Genomic DNA, 26,691 nt, shown 5'->3' with positions numbered 1-26,691 from the left:
CCTCCTTCTTACCCCACGTACTGTATAGGTACCTTGGGTATTTCACTCTAGGAACCATGCAGCTAAATACCATTATCACAAAGAATAAAACCACTTCGGACTAAATTGGTCCAATTAATCCTAATTCTCTGAACAGATCACAGCAAACTCTGTAACTGGCTTTTTTAATAATCCACTAATGTAAATATGCTTTGCACTAACAGAATACTAACAGCATACCAGAGCCTCCTAGAATTAGACTGAGGGTATACACAGAGAGATAAATTCCTTTTACTCAACCATGTAAGATGGGTATGCAATAAAGAAGTGAAATTACCACAAAAGAATGTAGAATTTAACCCACAAGGGGATAACTGCAGGACTGGCACATTATTCTGGAAGACAGATTTGTTCAACCATATATCTCCTTTGGTGCGTTTGACAAGTTTTTTATGCTGCACCTTTTTCTTCCAGATACAAATAATGAGAAGAACACTTCTTTGTGAAGCCAGCCACACACAATTATGTGAGCCATATGACAGAAACAGGGAAGGCAAGAGAATACATTAAAAAGTATTTAAATATTACAGAAAATCAAAGACTACATTAAAGGCATTTACACTAAGAAGACAAGACCTACATGAAATCACATCCACGACACAGATCCTGACAAATTTCAAAAGTAAATGGATTTTTCAAGGTTTGTTAGACCGAATGGCTCTACCATGCTGGATATCTGCCTGTGCAAGTATGTTGCCCTTCACAGCACATTGATTCCTAAAGGAATCCATACACACGTGTACATGTGCAATGTTAGAGACAGAAATTAAGGTAAAGTAATAGGAAAGGTCACTAGTAAATCAAAATTGTAAGTCAATTATATTGGCTTAGTAAATGAGTATTAAAAACTAAACATGACATTTGTAAATAAAAAAAAAAAAGTCTTACATAACTAAGTTGTAGGTGGCAACTTCTGGTAACATTTCCGTAGTACTGAAAATCCATCATTATGTTTCCAGACAGTTATGAAAGACAACTACCTTAATTAATCTACTGAATATGATTTTGCTGTCCTTCAGAAGTTTTAGAAAGAAAAATGCACAGTATTTGCATTTTGAAAGACAACAGCAGAAAACCAAAATTCGTCTAAAAAAACAAGGAAGAAATTTGAAATAATTTTTAGTTTTAATGCAGAGCAGTTTGCAAATCTTGTTTATTCCATGCCCAGAAAAACTCTTTTTCTTGCGCAGGAAGGACAGGCTGCAGAAACAGGATCACTCTTTTACAGCTGATGCCAGTATTGTGCTATTGTCAAACTAAGCCAGTGCCAGCTACAAATAAAAGCACAGAACATATTGAGAAACTCTCCAGGGAGGTACGTTTACTGGCTCCCTGTTCTTTTGTTCAAGGGGTATATTACTGTTTGTAAAGATGCACTTCTAATCATTTCCTTGACTGAACACTATGTCTCTTTTGCCTTTTTCCATCTTCTCTACATTTTTAGCTTATTGAAACATCAATAGTTCTCTTTCCATTTGTATTTGAAAAGTGAATTCCAAACTGCATACTACAGTAATTTAAATGTGTGCTCTCTGTTAAATTCCTTTACTACTTACAGGCCTTTGTTTAAGACTTTTAAGAGGAGTTTTACTAATCAATTTATATATGACTGTAAAGGAATTTCACTTTTCATACTAAAAAATATTGCACTTTCATTTGTAGATGGTTAGAAAAAACAGGGCCATTCTTCTACCCTAACATAAATCAATGCTATCAAATAAAAACTTCCATGTAGATTTAAGATAATTGAAAGGAGGCTTTTTATTGGAATAAGAAGTTTAACCCTTTTATGCATTTTCTCCTATCTCTTAACACCTTCCTGAATTGCACTACTGCCATAAGAGTCAAATAGCTATAATTCTGAGTGAAAATAAGTGAAATAATGTCTCTGGATTTATGATTATTTTTTTAAATAAAACAACAATGGTCTCACGAAACTTTGCTGCACAAAGTGGCATATTTTCCTGCGTTTAAGAGTATTACAGTACAAAAAATTAATACTTACATGCAGTAAGAGGTACTACTCCCAACCATGCAAAGGCCACAAGTGTATAATGAAACCAGTATCGTATTGCTGTGCCAATACTTGTAACCAGTCCAGCAAAGATGTCTTGGATTGGAAGCCGTGAAGGCATATCTGGGGAATAAACTGTGTAGAAAAGGCACTTATGAAACAGTTCTTTCTTTAAGGAAGCATTTACGTAAAAGTCCTGCCAACTACAAAATGTTTGTATTTGGCAAAAGCTTACTAGAAGAATAAGCATATTTTTTAGATTCCCAAGAGATGACCCCAAACAAATAACAAAAAAAACTTCACATGACGTTATTTGTTACATTGTGTACTGAGTGGAATGGGAAAATTAATCAACTCCATGCCAGTTTTAGACTTTGAGAAGTTCTTAATAGCTTTATGAACTGTAAACTTTGATTATCTCAAAACAAGCCCAAGCCTGCATGAAAAAGCAGATTCTATATTCAGTCTCCCACTCAGCACTACCTCAGATGTCCCTGTCTGTTATTTATAAACCTAGTTCAAGGAAAGAGCACAAGGAACAAGAGCAATTAGCAATTTTGCATGCCGTCAGTTTTTTTGTGCTAGGTAGTTTAGATTCCACTTGCTAGCCAACAACACAAAAAAAAATCAGCAATATGAAAGCACCGCATAGACAGGAAAACTGAAGTAAACTGATTAAGTATCAACAGACATTGAAATTAACACAGAATGATTTTACTTTCAACAGGTATCTATTTCATACCATGCAACACTTCTTAGCTCACTCCTATTACAGAACATAATGCAAATCTCTCAGTCTGTACAGACATTTTCGTAATAGTAAATTTTCTTGACTTTTAAAATTAAGCACCTATACATTACATAAACCCATCCCTACTCAGAAGCCAAGAAAAAACAGTGACAGGGCTGCTTCTTCTGCAAACAATTAGAAAATATCTATCTCTAACAATTTCATTATAATTAGTTAACTTCTACACAATTATACGGATGCCAAGAAGTGGTAATGCACAGTATTAATAACACATTTGAATAAAGAAAATAAACTACATTTAGGAGTTGCACAAAGACATTGCTGCCTGGATGTTTAACAGTTATGTTGGAAACAGCTGAGCTTGAAGACTTTAACACATTCAACTAATAGACTATTTCTTAAAACCTCATACACTGTTAACTACATAAGGAAACTCAATTTTTATAAGAACTACTACAGAAAAGTTTTACTTCCCTCTCATGGATAATCCTTTTGACTGAGAAATACTGCTTCATGCAATCTACCTGCATCCCTCCTTGTCTCTAATGAACCTTCTTGCTACCTTTACCTACACTCCTAATCATACTTTTATTAATCTCAGAGGAAGCCTCTACAGGAAAAAAAAAAAAAAAATCCTCCTCTTTTATCCCCAGGGATATTGCCCTAAGTTTCTGTGTTGTAAAGAGAACTCAAGAACACAGAAAAGCAGGGGACCCTGCAGAAGTAGCCAAAGAATGTGGAGAGTTCTGTGTATTTCAACAACACATGATTTATATTTGACACAAAGTAACAACAAAACAGTAACCACAGGACAAGGAGCAACTGGTTTTAAATTTCAAAGGTTCTTAGTTGGCAGGTATCTGGGAAGGAACAGGAATTTGTACAAAAAAAAAGGACTAAAAAACAACAGTAGGGAAGCGCAGTTGTGAGAACATACAGCAGTAAATAGAATGCAGGACACAAACATATTCTGACTCTGTTTACCAGTTTACAATTTTCTTATTACAGAAACAAGTTTAGTACACAATTTGACAGTACCATAGAAAATGCCAACTGAAGACTTCCTAATGATCTCTCAGCTCATGCTGAACAAACATTCTGGAAAATTATCAGAGGACACAAGCAGACCTTTGTTAAAGGTGCTAAAAGAATACCTATCTGGAGTCTGTATTTGTTACACATTTATGGTATCACTCAGACAAAATTGAACTCAGCAGATACTCTGATGCTTATTTTTTTCATTTCCAAAAAATATATTTTGATCAACACTTTGGAACCACAACAGAGGCTACAAGAAAAACATTACCTTAATGATTTATTTCTTAGGGGGAAGTTAGGAGGGTTTAAAGTTTTTCAGAAAATGCATCTTTCAGCAATTACTGAACACTCACACAGAGGATTGCAAAAAAGGATGCCCATCCTAACTCAGCAAAGCTGAAGTGCTTATAAATGTTAGCACCTCTACATACTCATTTTCCTAAAGCCTTTAGGATCACAGCTGAGCATTCGCATAAATGCGGAATGCAGCTACTACTCAGAGAAGTCAATCTACATCCCTCAAATATTAACAGTTTGGTGATTTTTGATGATTTCAGGAGCTGGTGGTCGGAGGGAAGACTGATGTTTTGCCCCTGCTTTGCCACACCTCAAAACATATAAAACTTCTAGTGGTAGAAGCTTTACACTGTGATGATAAGATAAAGCCCTTCTACGTCCTACAACATTCAGGCGGGTGAAATACAAAAATTCCTAGCACGACAGGAACCCCTGGTGTTGCAAGCAGACCGCAGCACTGAAGCTTGCTGCCGGTGATTTCCATAGCTAATCCCCCAACTCATGTCCGTCATCTACTGCCATTTTCTCTCCACATACCACTGTGAGGCCTGAGACTTTGACCCCTGCCACCATGGTGTACATCCTCCTCATTCCCTTTCGCACATTTGTCCTCCTTGTCCCTCCTCCATCCCTTAAATTCCCATCCCAGTAATCCTTCGTAAATCAGTCTGAGTAACCAATTCCCTGCATTATTTACCACAGTTCCTCCAAATAAAAATCTCTCTACTAGTGGCGAATTGAAGCAATAGATTTTTTTTCTGTCACAGCATGAAATTCAAACAGGTTTTGGCTGAGCATAAGTGAGCTTTCATAGCTTCAGTTCAACGTCTTTGAGCTGTCCAGGCCACAGGAAAACTACTAGAAAGCTTTTTGGATACTCAGGTCACAACCGTGCAGTGTAGCTGCTATTTCATTTGTGAATACTAGATTTGGATGGGTTTTTTTGTTTGGCTGGTTGTTTTCCAGAGGCAGGTTTTTATTCCAGCCTTCCCTCATGCCCCCTGTAAGCCTAATGTTTTGAGGAACACAAATATTAAATTTTGCTTCTCCAAAGCAGACAGATCAGGGCAAAAACGTGCTACTACACCAACTCAAATAAGGTAAGAAAAACATACGGCTGTGTTTAGAAATTTTCCTTCTCCTAGAAAAAAATAAGGAAGAAAGCAGACAATAATGATCAGCAGTTTTCATGGAAACTGTCAATAGATTTTAGCTGACAAAAAGAATCCAGAACAGGAAAATGGAAAAAAAGTTCCAAATGCTCTAGCTTACCAAAGTGATACCTTTAAGTTTATTACAGGAAGCTTTCTCATCATTCCCATTTCCTCAGAGACTATTTAGTACAAACATCAGACAACTGTACTTTGACACACACAATAGGGACAATCTGCTGAACCTGAATGCTGCAATTCCGACCAAAGTTGTGAAGAGATAAAACAAACTAACACTTTTAATTTAACCTCTCCTTCCCAATCTTTTCAAAGTATGAAAACTTAATTCAAATGAAAACTATACTGCCCACAGAGTCTCCCTTGCAAGAGGATATAAGAGATATTTAGTCATGACATGGGCAGTACAGAAAGGAGCTCTTGTGAGGGCAGTATCTGAGCAATAACAGGGGCTTTTCAAATACCTGTACGTTGTTACGATAATGTAACGTGTAATGATAATTACAAACATTAGCAAACCTGGATAGTTTCAGACTTCACTTTTGTTGCTTGTCTCAAAGAAAAAAGAAAAAAAGAAGTAGCAACATCAGGAGCACTGGCACTCTCTGTGCCAACCGCACAACAGAAAAAATGACCAATACAGAGAAAACACCAGGCTCTTCCTAATCCCAAAATTCTTTTGCTCCTCTCTCCTCTCCCACACCGGCAGTACAACCCCTGTACAAACTCACCTCCTCAACAAACCATCAGCAATGTGTAACTGGTCCCAAAGCAATGATCCAAGACTTTCCCTGTCTCCTAAGGGCTTCCTCCCAATGAATGAGAATAGGCTGTGCAGGTTTACATAAGTTTATCTCCCCTGTTCAAAGCTAGTTCCAGCACAGGGTAAAAAAGTGGACACTTTCTGAAGCATGCAAACATTTGCAGAGAAGTCAGGTACAAGATCATTATGAATTAGTATAAAATACAATGGAAAGTTATCCGTAGTTTTCCTGTTACTGGCCAGTAGCACTTTGAAAATGTAAATCTTCCTTCTAGAACGAAATAAAGATCCTAAATGTATTTTCCCAGTTTGTTACACCTACAGATTTCATGCGTCCCATGAGCCCCTTCCTACAGTGCGTCATATTGCTTTTCACTGAGGGAAGCAGAGCTGCAGAAAGAGACTTAGAAAAGCCTTCTGACATATTCTGTATCAAAAAAACCCTAATACTATTTATTATGAAGGCTCAAATTTTTTTAATAGTCTTGTTTTTCTCCACAGTTGTCACAATGCAACCGTATTCTATTACATTTCTCACTCTTTCCCCACCCAAGTCAGCCTATTTATTTGCCCATAACCTGAACAGGTGCATGCCTAGTGTGGAAGAAAGCTAAACATCTTTGATTAAGTAAAACTGTCATTTAGTCTACTTCACAGAATCTCTACACTTACAGTCCTCTTACCCACAGATTTTTCCATTTACTATTACACTTGCAAGCCATTTATATGCTACCTCAATCATCCTTGTGCACTGATCATGAAATAAGACTACATAATTTGTAAGTAAAAATCATGTGATTTCTAGCTCACGGATTAAAGCACTGGTTTGGTAAAACAAGGGTTGCAAGTTATTCTTTAGGTTGGACTAGATGATCTTCAAAAGACCCTTCCAACCCAAACCATTCTACGTTTCTATGTTTTACACTTGAGACATACGCAGAGTTCACTCCAGACTGCGAAGGTAAAAGGAGAAAAACGCCACACCTGCTCATGCAAGCCACGGGTCTGACGAAACACAGGAAGCGACACTCGTATGTATCTCAACTGCATGTTTACTCCGCACCCTGGAGCTGGCAGCAGACGCGTTGAATTCTGCGCCATCATGTAGTATTCTGTTTGAGAAGTTTCTGTTTTTCCAAACTAATCTTTCTAGAAACATTGAAGCTATGGATTACCCTGTCAAAGTTCATCAAAATGAACAGGTAAAAAAATTAGCCTATTATATCCTTTAATAAAATCTTACTTACTTTGGATGATGAGCCCACCAAAATGGGTCACTGATTTCAGTATAATTGCATAGATTCTTACAGATCATTTTGTATAAAATTAAAGATCCAAAAGTTTGGAACTTAATAAATTAAGTGCTACCTCAAACAACATGCAATTACTAAGTGACTGTTTTTGCACAAGTCACTTCAAAATATGAATATATAATTTAGTATTTTACAATTATGTCAGAGCAATTATCATTTTTCTTTGCCTTAAAAATCTGTGAACCATGAACTCTCACATTAAGCTAGGTATGCTAGTCATATCCAGAAGGTTATAAGATGATCAAAAAAGTATCAAGGCTTATGGATTAACTAACAAAAACCCCAACCTTAATTATCTAATGCAGAGAAACTCAGTGAGCTATAGGATATCTTAGGAGCTTGACCCATCCAAACGATTCACAGGAACAAATAGTTCCTGATCCAACAAACTTTCATATTAAGTTACACATGAACAAAGGTGGCAAACAAGAAGAAAGAGGAAGAACAGTAACAGACCAGGATTACAGCAATACAAACAGCGAGGTCCAAGTGCATGCAAGCCTGGAATTAGTAACTCTGCATGCACAAATCAAAAGCTTATTTCAGATTACAATAATTTACAAACTGAAGAACATCCTACCCATGTGGCTTCCTTCCATTTTATGATCTTTGTATTAACTAAGCTGGTGACATCATTACATAACTATCATTTGCATTATCTGTCAAGATCATTCGAATTGAAACTGAAGGCAGGTGGATAGTTCAAAGGTAAATGAAAACTGGTTTTCAAATTTCAATTTTGCTGTGGTTTCACCTTAACATTCAGACTTCCAAACACTCAAATTTATCAATAAAGCTGGAGACATGCCATACGCTGTAGTGTTGGCAACAAAAGAATGGGACTGAGGCAGCGAGAAAAGGTACAGAATAATACGTCTTTTACAGCTCACGTAAGATTATGAAAGAACCAGATTATCCATGATTTAAACAATACACACAGTTTGCAATAATACACACAAGAACTGCCATTCAAACAGGAATACAGAAGTTAAAACACAAGTACAGATCCATCTTGCTGAATGAAAAAGTAATCACTTCACACATACTAAGAGAAAAAAAGAAAATAAAATTCTGGAAAAAATAGAAGCAGTAAAACACACTTACTTGGTGTGAAAGCAAATCTGTGCTTGCATAATTCACAGTATTCTTTTCTGCTGTGTTTAAGCCACTGAACTAAGCTGCAATAAAAAGTGATCATATTAATACACGTTATTACATCTCTGACTTACCATTCCATTAAGGAAAACACAACAATCCTCTGTTTTTAAACACAAATCAGGACACTGGTACTATCAAGCAGGACTTAAATTAGCATGTTTATTAAGTCCATTTACACCACCAAATAAGTTTCAAGAAGTAAAAAAAGTAAGCTGGCTATGAGTAACAGCAACTCGTCAATTACACCACTTACATTACTTGTAAAGTACACTCTTTGAGTACATTATTGAAAAGGCTAATAACTCCAAGCATGTATCCTGACACAGACACACACTAATGACACCGATCCTTACAAATATTTCAAGATATGACACACATATGCACACAGCTAAGATTTACAACTGTTGTATTTGTGAAAGAATGTCTATTAAAATACCATCAAAAGGAATGTGCCCTATAGACCAGAAAGAGAGTTTTTACTTTTTCCCTGATCAAACATACACCTCAAAATGATCAAAAAGTACTAGGGTATTTTTATTTCTTGCTATGAGGTTAGCTGTTCTTTTTATTCACAAGCATAAGTGGGCAGAAAACGCCCCAACATACTGATTTTCCTGCTTAGTTTTCATAAAGCTGACATACGTGAAGAACCGTAGTCCTAAACACAAACAATTACCAGTACTTTATTTTCATATATAATTACTGAATTCTTTGTGAACTGTAATGAACTATCGTGTGGAAAATAAAAAAAATCAAAACCTCACATACATTTCCACTGAAAATTAGACTTTTTTACTAGTTAACTTGAATACTTAGGAAGTATTGTTCTTAGAAACATGTTAATGTGTTTCATTAACAATATATATATTAAAAACCCCACAAACAGAACTCACCATTCCTGATGAATAAATTTAATACTGCCAGTACACACACATGGATGATAGAGGGGTTTCTCAGGAGTTCCTTCAGACCGACAGACTCTGCATATATCTGTTGACAAGGACATGAAGCTTATTACACTACTGCTTAACGAACTCAAATTTACAAGACAAATTATACTATTAAATTACAGAAATTGTCATGTAGCAAAATGAAGCCAGAATAAACTGAAAGAGAATGAAATACAGATCTCATCTAACGCAAGATATGAACACTGAGAGACCACCAGAAAAAGCAAGAAGAATGTTATCTGTCTGATCATGTTATAAGAAACTCCAAACACATCTTATTTTTAAGGTTTCTAGAAAACAGACACAGTAAAACTACATGCAGAGGTGCTCTTTGCCTAAAAAGTTATCACTAAAACAACATACAGATTTTTAAGGATAATATTCCTCAGATTGGGGACTTTGAAATGGAAAAATTCCATCTGAGTTTTGAAAAGTTAAACAGAGGCTTAGCAGAAGAGATTTACTAATGTCTAACAGTGACTTCAACACACTGTTTGCTACTCTTGAACCTAACATGGATGTTCCTTGGTGCTCTTGATGAAAGGTAAGAAAACCCCATCATCATAAACAGAAATAGGTATTTCGTGAGTTTGCTACCTGATTTGAGTAAGGCTATCCATTTAGCAGTCTACAGTCCAGTCACAAGAGGAAAGACATTTTCTATCTCTTATTTCATAATTTCAGTAATATTTCAATAGGTCCTGCATCTTTTTTATTCTCCATTTTTGACATTTTTTTTACAGTTAAAGATTGCAAGATGTTTTTGTGCACAAAGAACTGGGTGTAAACCTCTCCCTCTATAGAACAGACATCTATTTTAATACCATTTGGTTATCCAGAGCATTTAAACACTCAACTAAATACAAATAAAAATCAGGTACTTTATTGGCTTATTGAGAGATGTGTGGTATCTTCCCTTTATTCCTCCTTTTACTTCTGCTAAGGAAATGAACACAAAATGTCCATTTTTATAGAAGATTTACGTTTAGCATTTTCTCTTTTGCTAATTACTTCTCTAGCAACCTCCAGTCAGCAAACCTGCAAGAGTAACAGATGCACATCAGAGGTCTCTGTTAGAAAACTACCAACTTAAAGTACTGATGTAAGAATACTGAAAATAGTCAATTTCAAGTCTGAATCACCTATCTTCGTTCTTGGTCAAAATCTCTAAAGTTAATGCTTTTCTACAAAAGTTCCAAAAGGTACTAAATGATAGAATATGAGTGCTTTTCGATAAAAAAGTCACAAGATGACCATGTCCATATTTTGCAAAGCACTGGAACAGTTTCTACAAATAAAGCATAACAATTCAAGTGATTCCAAAGAAAAAAAAAAATTCCTATTTATAAAGGAGAGGTTTGAATTAATTCATGCAGGCCAAAACCCTAGAATTAACAGAAACTTGTATTCAGTACCACATCAGTGACACTACACAGAGACGTAAAGAGTATTTCCATCTCAGCCATATCGAGCAACGACGGACTCACTGCAAACATCAAGAGCCCCTGGTTTCTCTGCTGAGAAGAGCAACCAGAACTGCTGCTTCACCTAGCAAATGACTCTTTTTACCACAGAGGGTGTTTCCAGATGGCTGCACAGGACAGATCCAACTGACAAGCAACACCTATCCACTAGCTGTGGTGCGCTCACCCTCCTCCAGCGTTCCTTCGAACTGAGCTATTTCACTACAGTAAGTTGACATCGGTGTACACTGGATCAGCCTCACAAAGGCTCAGACAAGCACCAGAGCCAGCACAAGAGACAGGATGCGGACCCACTGCTTTAAGAATACTCTCTGGCACTAAAGACAGCAAGTTAAAAGCACACTGTTCTCTGAGAGACCTCTGAGACCTCTCAACCCACTCATTAATGGCCCATTGGCTTTCACAGCAGACTGTTCACTTCTCAAGACTGTTGGGAAAAAAATGTAATTTGCTTTACTGAAAGCAAATTAATTCTTTATTTGGAAAAGGATTTCCTCTATCAGCTTTCTAAAATCAGTTAAACCTAAATTTTATTTTTTCAAAGGCTATGAGAATTTCTAGGTATTCCCACTTGTTCTATAAATCCAAACAAACATGGGTGTAAATCTGGACTGTTGAGCACTCAATAGCTTCAAATCAGTAAACCCCACTGACAGTCAATGGGTAAAGCTATGCATCCTATGACCTACTGTCACGTTCAGAGGGAATTCTGCTGTGTAATAGATGCTATTTTCCCACTTGCACACACACTCTGCATCCCATTCTTCACACACGTGTTGCGGAAAGAATGACCTTGGGTAATGCAATTCTTTCTTGTTCCCTCAGAGAATGATTCTCTGCCTATCACCTCTCTAACCGAACATGCATCATTAACATCCAAAACTGAAGATTATGTTATTTACCAACAAACTGATTTAACTAGAAACAGAAGTACCTCTCATCAGCAAAAGCTGGTATCTGGTGCTTTCAGGCGCTACCGAGAAGCAACACTCACATTCATTCCCAGGCCAAGCAGCTGCCACTTCGGTCTGACCGTTCTTACCCTGAACTGCCTCTCTTATCAGAGCTCTCACCACCCAGTTAAGTTTTCTGGCTCCAAAATACAATTCAGTCAAGCGCGAAACCCATCAGAAACACAATGGCCGTAATATTGTTAATGGGCTATCAACAGTTAGGAAGGTCCATGTGAGGCTCTGTAGCAGAAGTTCAGGCACACAGCAATACCAGAGCGCAGATTACCTCTTCCTTAAGGCTCTAACACAGTCTTTGCTGCTGCTCGTCTTTAAAGCTTTCTAACCTTGGGAAGTCTCTTCAGCGTTCTGGCAAGCGCAGTGAAATTCTAACAGTGGGAATTGAAGTTTGTAACTGTAGAAGAAGTTGTAACATTCTAGTGGTATTTATGGAAAGTGAGTATATAGACTAGTTACTTTCATCGTACGACTCAGAGCTTTTGAGGGTAACTTTGATAAGACTACAATACAATAACTAAGGCTACATGTGTATATGTTTGTGGTTTTTTTAACACATATATAAAAACCCCAGAAAAGTCCAAAATCCAAGTCCAGAGTTTAACACGAAGGTTTAGTTAAAGGAGACAATGCCTTAAGATGTAACAAACAGCCCCCTCTTCTTTCTTTCCCTAGTCTCTCTGTTCACCTACTTAAGCCCTGTAAAAGCAGGTACGATCAAAGACTACCACTGCTAACAGCCTGTAACAAATTATCAACTACACTGTTCGAATTAAATCCACTGAGATGGATTTACCAACTACTGGAGCGGTGGGAACTCAGATGGTCGTTTCTGAGTATCCACTCCACAGTCCGCAATAATCCAGGTTTTCTGGGCAACGAGCGGCCAAGCAGTCAACGTCTCACTTTGTTAATTTAAACGGTATATGTAACTGGTTGGTCTACAGAGGCATGACAGAGTTGCAGCCAGCAGTTTTAACAGTTGTTAGATCTTAAAAACACTAATATTTTGACAAACCATCTGTTTTCACAAGTACTAAAGATGTCTACAGCACAACCCAAGGGACATTTCTACAAAGGTGCTGTGTTATTTCACCTGGTGCTTCACGTTCTTCCAGCTTTTTTTCGTTTTAATCCTCTCAAGCTGGAAAATCAAGTGTCAGTAGATAAGAAGCTACACTGAAAATGCTGCCAAAGTAACAAAAGCCAAGACACAAAACACTTCCCTTGGAACTGTCTTGCTGCTGAAATATATATTCGTAGTTAGTGCTTAAGATGACAAACAAAGCTCATATACTGCAAGAAACATAGCACAACACACATCCTTTATTTAATTTGGTTTATGCTACAATATGAAGCCCTGGTTTAGGAAAGATCTGCATTATCAGCTTGAACTACGTAGTTCCTCAATGTTATCCGAGCAGAGCAAAAGTGCTGACGAAACATACCCGCGTTTGACCTCAAGTAAAGCAACACCCTTCAACATGGAAGCTACACGTTCAAAGAACACGGCTACGATCTTCCTGGCAACTTCTTTTTTAAAATGAGGTAAGTTACTACTTATTAGTCTCTTGTAGACGAGGCAGAGAACCACGTCAGCTCCTCACTTTTTCAATTTTTCAGATAGATTTTCCAGCATACATAACAAAGTTAACCTCGCGAAAGCAGCAGCAGCAGCTAAGGCTGCGCTCAGCTGAAAGCGGAAATTTAAAACTCGCTAAGTTACAGAACCGGGTCTGACAGCGCCTGCCGGCCAAGAGAGCACCGGGCCCGGCAGGGACATGGCAGGGCCCCCTCCGGGCAGCCCCCTCCGGGCAGCCCCCTCCTCACGGCCCCCCCCAGCGCCCGGCACCCCGGCTCCCGCTCTCCGCGCCGCGGCTTCCTCTCGCAAAACCCCGAGCCCGCCCCCGGCCGGAAGAGACCGCGGCCGGTGGCAGGCTCCGGCGGGGCGGACGGGGCCGGGGCCGGGGCCGGGGCCGGGGCCGGGGGCGGCCCCGCGCCGGGCTGTTACCACAGCACCGCCCGCCCCTCCCCCCCGCAGCGCCCGGCTCCCAGCGGCCGCGGTTACGTAAGGGGCGCCCGCACGCGCACCCGCAGGCCGGCGGGCCCGGCAGAGGAGGGGAACGGGGGGGTGTGGGGGGGGCCTGGCACCTGCGGCCCCGGTGCGCGAAGCCCCTCCGGGCGTCAACAGCCCCCGCCCCGCCCCGCGGCTACCGGGCCCAGCGACGCGCCCCCCTCCCTCCCTTCCTCCCTCCGGCCCCTCCACCCCCTCAGGGCAGCACGGGCAGAGCCGCGACCCGGCCCGGCCCGAGGGAGCGGGGTTTCGCGGCGGCCGCGGAGCTAGCGCGGTACCTTCCTCGGCGGTCTCCATCTTGGCTGGCTGACGCAGCGCCGGGCGAGCGAGTGGTGTGACCGCGGGGGGCGGGGCCGCCGGGCAAGCGGTGCGGGCGCCCTAGAGACCGCACCACCGAGCCGGCGCGGCTAGAGCGACGCTCTCCCCGCGGGCGCCCCCTGGCGGGGCCGGGAGGGCCGGGGTGGGGCGGGGCCGTGCCGGGCCGACCCGTGTTCGGTCGCTGCTCCGTGAGTGTCGCTTCCGGCAGCGCCCGGCCCAACGGCAGCAGGGAGCGAGCGTTCATGCTTGGAGCCGGCCGAGCTTTTGGGAGGGTCGGGAGTGCGTAGGCCGCGGCCTTTCTGGTGGCCCTGGAAACAGGACTCCTTCTCCTCTTCCTCCTCCTCCTCCTCCTCCTCCTCCTCCTTCTCCTACTCCTTCTCCTCCTCCGGGGAAGTTCTTGCCTTTCCTCGTTCTCAAGTCCCATCTCTTCCTTCCTGAGCCTGAAATTTCCAACAGAACGAACAAACTCTTCGGCAAAACACAAAAGTCTTGCTTAGTGGTTTGCGTGTTCATGCCCTAATGGCTCAGCCGAGGCAGCAAACCTGAGAACCTCGTGCGCTGCTGGGGGCACAGAAGCTCACCCGGTGCTCGCTGGCGAGCTGGCGAGAGTCTCACCGAGGAAGAAAACATAAGCTCCTTGTGTTAAGGGTAAACAGGAATTCTGTATTGATGGAACGCGTGTGTGGATGACGTTAGTTTTTCATTCCTGCATCGCTCTCAACCCCTCCAGTTGACCAACGAGTCGTAGCCAGTCATTAAACCCTTTGCATTAAGCCTCCGGCCATCCTGTCACCAGTGGAGCAGATGGTAGTTCCAGCCTGGACTTGAAGTGCAGAAGTGGCACATGCCCAAATTACAATTTTGTAACTCGTTTTCCTCAGTTTTAACCCCATTAGTACCTTTTTCAAGCTAGTGGGATATGTGATACTGGCCTGTGTAAGCAAAATAAATCAGGAAAATGTGAAGGCTTAGTGTGGCTCTCCAGCAGCTGTATATTTACAGTAAAGCGCTTCAATAAAACACGTGGGCTGTGCTATCATATTCAGCTCTTCTGTGTCCTCCCTCTCAGAAAGGTAAGGTGAAAAAACTCCCACTTATAACTGAAAAAAAAACCCAACTTTATTTTAAAAGTAAGCTCATTCTCATCTTGATGAATTATCCTGGCATATTAAAAAAGTGCCAGCGTAGTACTGAGGGTATGAGAAATGCCAGTGTAGTCAATTCATCTGAACAAGGAAAAATCAACGAAAAAAAAAAAACAGATGAAAAAACCCCAAGAAATGGGGCACTTAAATTTCCAGGTACATTTGTAATTCCCACTCTAAATTTCCCAAACACGTAATGACTGTTGTTACTCTGCTGTGACAAATATAAATTAAATGTCATATAAAAGTCTTTATCATTCGCATACAAAAGGCCGTGGCAGGATTAATGTACATAATTCTCCAATTTCAGTCTTTTTAAATTAGCTGAAAGCTTTTGAAATGAGTCGTTACATGTTGGCTGTGAATAATTTCATTCCTGTCTGTATCCATCTATTCAGCCATTTAAATAACCTAACAAACATTACATGTATACCATCTTCTCAGCATTTAGAGAGAATTAATCCCAAAATTTTGTTCTCATTCAGTGTTTCAGTATGGCCTACACAACAGCTTACCGGTAAATATGAGTTGAGGGCAGGCCACTATAATTTAAACAGAAAAGAAAAATTTTAATATTTTATTGTAAGTTAAATTAAATTAAATCTCTCTCAGCCTTCTTGGTGGTTTTGGTGAACATATTATTAATCCTTGTCTATTTGGTAATATGTTGGGTGTTTTTCACCTTGAGAAATACCCATGGCTGAAATAGTTTTTAATTTTTGGTGCAGAGGAGAAAAGAGATTGTTATTAGCTTCTGACTGTCATCAAGGCCAAGAATTAGTGCCAACACGCACTGAACAAGCATACTGGAAAAAAAATCTGCTCCAGATAAGTTATTATCCGAATAACAGAATAAATACAGAAATTTTACAGGTGGAAACTGAAGACAGTAATAGATGTAACCCCAAATCACAGAAGATTATGGCAAAAGGAAGGGCATATTTAGAGTGGGTGTGAGGAGCGTAAAAAAGACAAAATTCTTTTGAACATTGTTTTGTTTTGGTAAAATGTTTTGGTTTTGTAACATTTAAATGCTTAGAAAATATGTTATCTTTTTTTTCAAAAGTTCCCTTAAGAGAATACAAAATAAATACTGCAAAATTGAAACTAGCCAGCATTTGTACTATGACATTTCCATCTTTTCTCCCATTTTAAAATGATTTTATAAATATGATTCCGCTACATTTTTAGAGTTATTTTGAAACTTCGGAGAGTTGAAAAAGCCAAACAGCAAAAGCTAATGCTTTTCAGTTTCTCTTTAGCTGAACATTTCAGAACAGCCCAGGCTGTTGGATGGGTGCTAGACACTGACTCTGAAGCCTCGGCTCCAACCGAGGTGTTTCCTTTCAGCTGGTGTTTGCTTCTTACCGAGCCTAGGCTGTGGTTAGCAGCTACCTGAGGAATCAAACTTCCTGAATGAAAATGTGACTTGTGATTGATGTTTTGCACACCTGCTGTATGCTACAAATGCATAGCAGTACTGCACCAAGCATACATTTAGGGATGGACATAATGGCTCAGCACCATCAGAAGCAGCCGTGATATAGGCTTCACATCTGCTTATTTTAGAAAATATTTCAGAGGAGGCGCTTGGCTATGCACCGGGCTTTGTTCTATGGATTATTAACGTTTCGACCAAGAAAGAAACTATGCCCGCTACCATTTTCAGTGAGAGGTGAGGTTTTGCTAAAGTGTAAAAAAACTAGTCTAAAATGATATTACTGAAGAAGTCACTGTTGAATAGGTTTGTCTGAGAAGAAAATCGAGGCTGTTTGTCTAGAGTTCAAGAAGCTAGATAATACTTGGATGATTGACACTTATCCATTTCCACACATTAAAGAAATACTTGCAGAACTTCACAGCTCTTCTCAATATCTCCGGAATGTGCCTCACCAAATTACATCGCTTAAACGCAGCAGGGATCTTTGCACGTGTATTAGTTACAGTGGATTTTCTGTTCAGAACACAGGTGCTGTCAACTTGGTTGGGATCCCGCTGTCACGCTGAGAGTGGAGCCGATGGCGGCCACTAACCTGCCTGGGATTCAGAGCTCTCTGGCTGCTGTTGCTTGGTGAAGGACTCCTGGGTTCAAAACAAACAAAAAAAAGGCTGTATTTGTCTTCTGGAATATCCCATTCCTAGTAAATGTACTGTCATTTGAGGCATACGGTTCTTTGCTTAAAACACTTCCATCAACTTCAAGTGAACCTTTTAGATAGTTAGATATTTGTGTCATTAGAACAGAATGATTTTTTTTTTTTTTGCTTACTTCCCCTTGTTCTCTTTGGTAATAGATGGTGTGGTGTGAAGCATGTTACCATTGTCAAGTGACTGCTTGTAACTCCTTCTGAGGACATGCTGGTTCTCATGTCATTAAAAATCGGTGAAAATATCCTTAAAGATGACAGCAGTTAGGGATTATCCTCAGTATTTAGCAAGAGCAATCTTGTTTTGCCATAAACTTTTTTCTTAACCTTCCAGATGTTATTGGAGGTTATGACTGCCAACCAAATTAAACTGAACTCCTTAGGGCAGGCTTCAGTTCTACTTCATTTAAAACTGTGAGCGTTGCCAAAAAGAGAACATGTCTCTTGTGGAGAATGATCCACATAGTCACTACAGATACTTTCTGTAATGACACCTTTGTGCCTGCCTCTGCTTCTCCTGCACTGACTCATTAGATTTCTGATGAACTGTCATTACTTTATCTCAAATATTTGCAGCAACAGGAAAAAGGATGAGAATTGTCTTGGCCAGAGATAAGTGAGCTGCAGTCTACAGGTCAGGGTTATTACAGGTTGATCAGAGTCAATGACCTCTGCTTTATGAAGTTGTCTGATTTCTGTAGTAACTTTCACTTCACTGTAGCTTGCACACCACAATTTGGGAATAAAACCCAGCTTTTGCTCGTTTCCCCATGAAATAATGCATTTGCTGTGTGTACTGCCTGTGCTGTAGGGTCAGGGCATACAGTGAAGAGACCACTTCATGCTTTTGACATCTAAAGAGGAAAGCAAAGCGCTTGGCTCAGTGAAGCAGATATTCAGTTGGGTGACTGACATGGAACATCAAACACGTTTAATGCTCAAACCCTATATTTTCTTGGGTCTTGTTTGCAGGTCGGTTAAACATTTTGTTTTACTCATTTTTTAACGCGGTGACGTCAGATGGGCCTCTGCCAGGGCCTCAGCCCGGTTAAAGGTGCTAAAGAAAGAGTCATCTCACAAGGGAGATGATACACACAGAAATGGCAGTGCATGGCATTTCTGTCTCCTGGCCTTGTCCTCAGAGGGTCTGAAGACTACCAGAGCAGCTCAGCTCCCCGTCCCCATTCAGCTCCTGAGAATGAGCCTGTTTGGAATCTGTCCTTTTCAAAGGAGAACATCTGGAATAGTCCCTGCTTCAGAAATAAGTGTCTAGCTTATCCCTACTTTAGAAGGAGGAGTGTTCTGAGAGCCTGTATTTTCTGATTCATTGTCAGCAAATTCCTGTGAACACAAATTGCTGTTAGGAACCTGCACCAAATTTTACGGTCAGGACTCTCATATTCAGGGTGGCAAATGGGGTTCTGCTGCTCTTTTGTTTCTCTCTGGATCCTCAAGGATTGTTCCTTTCCTCTCTTCTCTCAGTGCTCTACTAGGAAGGAAAGCAGGGGTCTTCAAATGGTTTACAGCCTCCTGAGGGGATGCACTCTCTCTACTTCTCTTACACATTCCTGGTCCCCCCGAGCCAGTTCCTGATCCCACTTGTATGGAAAGGCAGGGGAGAATCTAGACAGTAAAGGGCAGGGAGTTCTCCGTGAGGCCTGGACCTCAGAGTCGCTTCAAGGAAAGCGAAGGCTCATGGACAACTCCCTCCTCTCTCAACCTCACTCCCTGTGCGAGTAAGCTGAAGCTGGGCAAACAGTGTTTCTCCTTCTCTACGGGGTCCTGCCGAGCAGCCAGGAGCTGTACGGGTGCAAAGCACGGTGGAAAGGGTTATGGTGAAGAACATGACCAGGATGAGCGTGGTGAGTGGGGAGGGATGTGTTCATAGCAGCGGCTAGGAGGAGAGGGGCTAGGAGAGAGACTAAAAGAAGCCAAGAACTGGAAACGAGGGGAGGTCCTTGGAAACGGGAAAAAGGCAAGTGTCCCAGCCACCCTCAAGGCGAAGAAGGAGAATCCAGTCGGCCTAATCTCAGTCCATAGGAAGATTATGGGACGCGCGGTGACAGAGCCTCGGGGCAGCTATGACCTGGAAGGCAGGGGCAGAAGCGCGGGCAGATCCAGAGAGGTGACAGAGTGTGGCCAGCAGGACGAGGGAGGTTCTCCTTCCCCTCTACACTGCCCTGGTGAGGCCTCATCTGGAGTACTGTGTCCAGTTCTGGGCTCCCCAGTTCAAGAAAGATGAAGAGCTACTGGAGAGAGTCCAGCGGAGGGCTACAAGGATGGTGAGGGGACTGGAGCATCTCCCCTACGAGGAGAGGTTGAGGGAACTGGGCTTGTTCAGCCTGAAGAAGAGAAGGCTGCGAGGGGACCTTATAAATGCCTACAAATATTTGAAGGGTGGGTGTCAGGAAGATGGGGCCGAGCTCTTTTCAGTGGTGCCCAGTGACAGGACAAGGGGCAATGGGCACAAACTGAGGCACAGGAAGTTCCGTCTGAACATGAGGAAGAACTTCTTCCCTCTGAGGGTGACGGAGCACTGGAACAGGCTGCCCGGGGAGGTTGTGGAGTCTCCTTCTCTGGAGATATTCAAGACCTGCCTGGACAAGGTCCTGTGCAGCCTACTGTAGGTGACCCTGCTTCGGCAGGGGGGTTGTACTAGATGACCCACAGAGGTCCCTTCCAACCCCTACTATTCTGTGACTCTGTGATTCTGTGACAGAGCAGAACGGGTACCACAAGAGGGCATCTCTGCTCCAGCCCCGGGACGGGGTGTAGAGACACCACGGAGTAGGTGGCAGAGGAGCAGAGCCTCTCTGGGGCCCGCCATGAGCCAGAGGGACAGGGACGGCGGTGGCATGCGTCTGCCAATTTGATGGGCCATGGCATGGGCAGCTGCAGATGTTGGGAAACCTATTGCTTCAAACGCTGCCACCTGATGAAGCCTATCACCTCAGAGGCGTTTCCAGGTGTCTGAAGCCTTCACCATCCGAAGGTGCCCGTGGCTGGTGGTCTCTGCCCCTGGTCAGCTGCAGAAAGGGGTTGCGCTCCCAGAGCCCCCGTGGGGCTGGCCCGGCTCCCTCTCTGCAGGGTGATGTCGGAAGAACATGCAAGGAGTTTCTAACCCTGCCTTATTAATGAGGGCCTGGGTAGGGGTCACGGTCACCGTGGTGCCATTCAGTGAGCTTTCGGTTCAAATCTAGGAAATTCCATGGAAAACACTACCTGGCAATACATTACTGACGTTAAATATGTTGATGTATTTATGTTAATATATCTTTAATGATGGTGCCTGAAGTATTCTTGGACCTGCAGTATACTTTGGATTGGCTTGTAGATTTTGGGTGTAGGATCAATTCCAGATCAGCTGTCATGACCAAAAAAGGGTTGAATTTAGATTGTCACTGAAAGAAACATGAGAAAAAAGACACTAGAGACCTCTTTCTGTTTTTGAAAACCCATATCTATAATATGCAGAGCAACAAACCATTTACTAAAATGTAATTACAGTTCAGTGACCTTTCCATCTGTTTTTCCATCACACTTTCCCTCCCTGCTATATTCTGGTTGCTATATTGATCTCTGTCAGCTTCTCAAAGGTGTTTACTAATGCCCTGCAATTTAGTAACACATATCATCACAGACACTCAATAAGATTTTTTGCCTGCTCATTTTCAGTTATTTAATATGACCATATTTAAATTAAAGTTGGAAGGTGAAAGATACAAATTTTCACTTACCTGGATGTCCATCCTAAATCTGTTGTACTTACAAATTTGTTATACATATTTAGTGTTGTGCTCCATGGGCAAATCAAAGTCTCTCCTGGAGCCCAGGGAAGAAAGTGAGCGGGGCCTTGGGAAAGTTGTGTGCATTGCGGTGTGCATTGCAGGACTGGGCCCTGTACTGACTTGGCTCTTCTGAGCTTGGCTTCAGCATCTCAGTCGTGTTCTTTGTTTTTTTAAATCTGGAGGTGGAAAAAACCATGTATTTCTTGTTTTCAGAAAAAAACAAACACACAAAAAAATATATTTTCTTCTTTGTAAAATTTGTATTTACGATAAATGGAGAGCCATTTAGTATAAGAGAAAATAGAAGTGTGACAAAAAGGTTATAATTGTTGGCTTTCAGCTGCTGTGGGGAGATCACAGAAAGAAGAGATCCTCGAAAAGATACCCTATCTAAAGAATATGAAGAATTCCTAACAGCCTTTGAAGTCTGCAGATTCTCTGGGAGGTTTCCAGGACGTAAGCAACACAGCTGCCAGTAGTTCGGCTGCCTGAAATACAAACATAAACACATCAAAAATTACTCTGAACTGTACCCAGGTGAAATGTGCAGAATCTAGTCTGCATGTAGGGAAATGAGTTGTTTCCCAAACTTCACAAAAACTTTTTATCCCATCAAAGCAGAAAACATAAAATAGACCTTTTAACAAACCTACATTATAAAAGCATTTTGCGTGGTAATGAAGAGCCTTAATTACAAATGCCAAGGCAGGAGTCTGTTGATTAATTTCTGACTTTCTATTTGCATAATTCACAAGTCCAGTGAGGAGTGTGCGGTTTCATTGCTGTTCTGAGTCATGCCATGCTTACTGTTTGCTCTCAACTCACATAACATGTGTTTGTCCCTGCGAATTCATTTAGCTCTCAGAGCTTGAAGTTTGAAAATATTGGCATTTATGTCTTTTCTCACAGGAAAGAACTTACCATGATTGTTGCATAATATACAGAAATGGTTGTGCTCGGCTAAACCATGGGTTTTAACTCTGAGGAACTGAAATGAGCTGGCTGTGATTTTGTTAAGGATAAATACATATCATCAGAAAAAACCCACCTTACCAAAATTCAGTTTTGGTGCCACTTTTGAAGAAATTTCAAGGGAAGAGTTCAGCAGCAGGCACTGATTTCTGCTTAAAACCAGCAGGGAGTGTTGGAATAGCTAATAGTATTCTGGTATCTGACTGAAACAAGAGGAATCAGGCTTCTGGTTCCTGCTCAAGCTCATGAAAACATAAATGGCTGTGCAAAAGCAGGGTGTCCCAGAGAAGATGGTGGGTAAGAAGGAGCCGTGTGGGTATGGCAGTCGCAGCATGAATAAGCATGGTGGAGCAGTAGCTTGAACATGGATCTCTGACCTAGCATATTTATGTCAAATCTTCAAGGCCACACTGAGACCGTATGGCTCAGATAGAAAGTCCCGAGTCTTTCTTTCAGGACTAGCCTGTCCGAGACTTCCTCTCACAGTGTTATTGCTATCTCCTTTATATCCAAGTTTTACTTTTTGAATGGACGTTCAGGCAGATGCTATCCCATTAATGTCAGCGTCACTCTCTCATGAGAAAGAGTATGTGATGGTGGGGACACACTATGAATTCCTTCTTCAGAGAAGATGGCTAATTTCCCTTTTTTCCCTCCCCCTCTTTATCCAGCTAACAAGATGGAAGATCTTCCACACCCTGGAGAACTCGTTCGTTGTTTGTATCTGGGATTGTGAGAAGGTTTGCACAAGGAGGAAAGGAAAAACACTGGGGTCTGGCTTGGTGGAAGCAAGTGGTGATTTCACTCAAAAAAATGGATCTCGACTCCGCAGGCAAGCCTACAAGCAAGCTGGGAGATCTCGGGGAGCTAATAAGTTGTGACGCAGACTGTTGGTCTCTTTGAAGAGAGGCAGGCGACTGGGGATTGTAATTCCATCTTGCTGGGGAGAGGTTTCAGGTTTAGGTTGGTTTTTCCTCCTGAACCAGGAGAACAGGCTATAACCAACAGATGATCTTGGCCTGAGGTCTGGGCTGAAGCTCAAGACAGGGCTCTGGAAGGGGCCTGCCTTATGGCAGCTGCTGTGTCAAGTACAGACAGGCCATCATCTCTATAGCTTACTGGGGAAGAAACGGAAAATCAAAGCACCTTAGAGAGGAACCCTGTGAAGGACTGAATAAGGTGGCCTGAAGCTTTTTGCCTCACAGCCCATAACTTGTCAGCCCTCCAAGATCTCGTGGTGGCTCTATCAGGGGACTGATGTCCATTTGTTTCAGACCAGAAGGAAGGAGTATGCTGGAAATTACCAGGACTGGGCGTGGTCCTATCGGTCCTTAAGAGCAAATCTGATAACGTCTTGAGGTTTGCTGCATAAGCTCATGCTTTCTCCTTGCTGAAACCTCCTGTCTGAAACTCGCTAGTTCACGAATGAGCTGTGGATGAGTGAGCTCAGGATTTCACTCCTCGTTGGCACAAATAACCCTTGCAAAGATTGTCAGTGTCCAGGTGGGCAGGGGCAGATGTCCGTGTGGGCAGGGGGAAATGTCCGGATGGGCAGGGGGAGACGTCCGGGTGGGCAGGGGGAGATGTCTGGGTGGGCAGGGGGAGACGTCCCGGTGGGCAGGGGGAAATGTCCGGATGGGCAGGGGGAGACATCCGGGTGGGCAGGGGGAGACGTTCGGGTGGGCAGGGGCATACGTCTGGGTGCGCAGGGGCAGATGCCCAGGTAGGCAGGGGGAGATGTCCATGTGGGCAGGGGCAGATGTCCGTGCTGGGCCAGAGACGTGTGGTGGCCTGGGCCCTCCCCTGCCCGGACCCTTTCTCCCGAGATCCCCCATTGCGTGCTTGCTCCAGCGTATGCTTAGGGACTTGCAGCAACTGGTTTTGTTAGACTGGCAGCGGCTGTGGGGAAGGTGCGCTCACTCCCGGCACAGACTCAACAATTTGCGGGATTACACTAGATGGTAATTTCTTTCTGCTAGGTCAAAGTTCATTATTTCTCTTTAGAAAGAGGGTAAGAACAGGTGCTCTCTGCAAATGTATTTAATAAAGTGCCTTGATTGCTCTGAATTGGTTTGTGCGTGGTAATTACCTTGTAATATAATTAGAAGCTCTTATATTTACTTACCTTAAACTTGCTGCTTTGATGTTGCACTTGAGCGTCTGTATTGCTTTGTGGGATACAGTCTGAAGCCCAGATTAGTAATGTGTAGATTTGTTTGCAAAACAGGACTTCTGAAGTCGAGCAAACATGGGAAGAAGGTTTTTTTTTTCCTGGAACTCTGTTTAAAATTTTGGAATTTTAAAGACTGATTCAGTATAGTAATTTTTGCCAGAATTGTCGGTTGATCACTGACGGTAGCAAACATTTCCCCTTTTTCCAGCTAGGTAAAAAACCCCCTGAATGTTCACCTAGAAGATGTATAGCCTATGGGGGATCATATGTGAGCGGAAATTTTGGGGTGCTCTTGGCTTTAAAAAGGATGTCTTGGAAAATCTCAGCCAAACCAAATTGTTCAAGTGCACACTGGGAGTTTACAGAGAAGCCAGATTTCTACTCATGAAGTTGCTTTTTCTGGAAAGTGGAGTAAATTCTACAGGCACAAGGTGTGGCTTTTTGTCCAAGGAAACTTGCTTGTACTGAAGAATGAAATTGTTCATATCTTAGTACAAACACAGCCTCAATTCCAAGCAAACAAAATTACCCCTTTCCAGCTGATTAGTCCCAGAAAGTTCCCGAAATAAAAAATGCTCGTTAGATGAGTTTTGTTTAAGGAGACAACTCACACCAAGAAAAGAAAAAAGAAGGAAAAAGAAAAAAGGACCTGTGCCCTGGCACATAACAGACCAAATATATGTATTTTTAAATGAACATTTTATGGGCAAAATTCTGCATACAGAATTCAGCTTTCAATGACCAAATAAGTGGAATGAATTCATCCTTGAAGGTAATAAATAGTCTGAATTGTGGATAACTGAAAGGAAAAGTACTTTTTGGTCATTTCTGGATTCCAAATTTTTGTAGTTTTAGAGAAGAAGACAAAATATTTGGTAAGAAAAAAATAATAGACATATTCTTAAGTCATGCAAAAATAGATATTCAGGTTTTTAGATAGGGAAAGAAGCCCTTAATCCATGCAACTATCCATGTAATCTTAATTCTACTTTCTTGCTCTTGTCTCTGTTTATAGTGTTCAGTGCAGCAATGATGCTCCCTATGATCTTGAGTACCTATTTCTGAGACCTTACTCCAGAATTTACTATTTTCCCTGTATCTTGCTATTAATATTCATTATTATTTGTAATATTTGGAATCACATGCTTTGTACTGAAATTCCAATAAAATTGTTTTTTAATAAAATGATGAGCTACTGAATAACCTAGAAACACCTGGACAGTGTTAGGTAAATGCGTCTCTTTGCCTGTCATCTGCTATATTAAAATAATTTTCCTGTTATTGCTGTGGCATAATTAAAATTGTGCTCCACCCACCCTTTTTCTATGAAGTTCACAAAACACACCCTCTGAAATCCCAGAAGCTCTTTCAGCAAAATTAGGAAATTTGGGACTAAACATTCGCAATTTATTTTAAGTAAAAATTAATGCAAACCAGGCATGAGAAACCCAGAAGCTCTTTGGTCAACCGGTTTGACACACCAACAAGCAAATTAGCAACATACCACCTGAAAACATTTTTTTGCGGTTCTTTTTTCTGTCCCTGTGGTCAGAGCCATACTTTTGGTTTTAGGGAGAAAAGGAGTTGTATGCTCCGAGAGCCGACCCTTGCCTAACCATAAGAAAGGTGAGACACTCAGAGGAACATTGAAAGGGAGAACAAGAAACCAATTGACACCGGCGGCTTCAAATAACCTACAGAGAAGGAATGAAAAGGACAGAAAGGGGGGAGAGAAGAGAGTAAGTGGGAATCCAGGAAAGGGGGCAGATTTATTGGGGGAGATGGCCATAGTGGAGAGGTGATGGCAGATTCAGTCTATTCCTCATCAGCAGCTGTGGGGGGTTGACCCTGACTGGATCACTCCCCTCCTCAGCTGGACAGGGGAGAAAAAATACAACAAAAGTCTTGTGGGTTGAGGTAAGGACAGGGAGAGATCACTTACCAAATATGATCACGAGCAAAACAGACTTGACTTGAGGAAATTAATTTATTTCCAATCAAAGTGGAGTAGGATAATGAGAAATAAAACCAAATCTTAAACCCACCTTTCCCTCACCCCTCCCTTCTTCCCAGGCACAACTTCCCTCCCAAATTCTCTACCTCCTCCCCCTGAGCAGTGCAGGGTGATGT

General features: G+C 41.7%; 1 protein-coding gene across 3 annotated transcripts in view; it reads right to left on the bottom strand.

Annotated features, from left to right (window-relative positions):
* The window catches only part of MARCHF6 (membrane associated ring-CH-type finger 6), a 52,867-nt gene extending 38,471 nt beyond the window's left edge, over positions 1-14,396 (bottom strand). The window contains exons 1-4 of one of the 3 annotated variants that reach the window (XM_075417088.1): positions 14,297-14,396; positions 9,436-9,532; positions 8,489-8,562; positions 2,045-2,188 (exon numbers count right to left, since the gene is read on the bottom strand). In XM_075417088.1, the coding sequence (XP_075273203.1) occupies positions 2,045-2,188; positions 8,489-8,562; positions 9,436-9,532; positions 14,297-14,315 (334 nt within the window). In that variant the 5' untranslated portion in view covers positions 14,316-14,396. The remainder of the gene's footprint in view (positions 1-2,044; positions 2,189-8,488; positions 8,563-9,435; positions 9,533-14,296) is intronic. The other 2 variants (XM_075417086.1, XM_075417087.1) reach the window with 2 other exon arrangements.
* Positions 14,397-26,691: the final 12,295 nt, after the last annotated feature.

This window comes from Opisthocomus hoazin, chromosome 3, assembly GCF_030867145.1.
Source record: "Opisthocomus hoazin isolate bOpiHoa1 chromosome 3, bOpiHoa1.hap1, whole genome shotgun sequence".
Lineage (NCBI taxonomy): Eukaryota > Metazoa > Chordata > Aves > Opisthocomiformes > Opisthocomidae > Opisthocomus > Opisthocomus hoazin.
The sequence above is the reverse complement of the archived record's forward strand: the minus strand, read 5'-3'. Positions and strand labels throughout refer to the sequence as shown.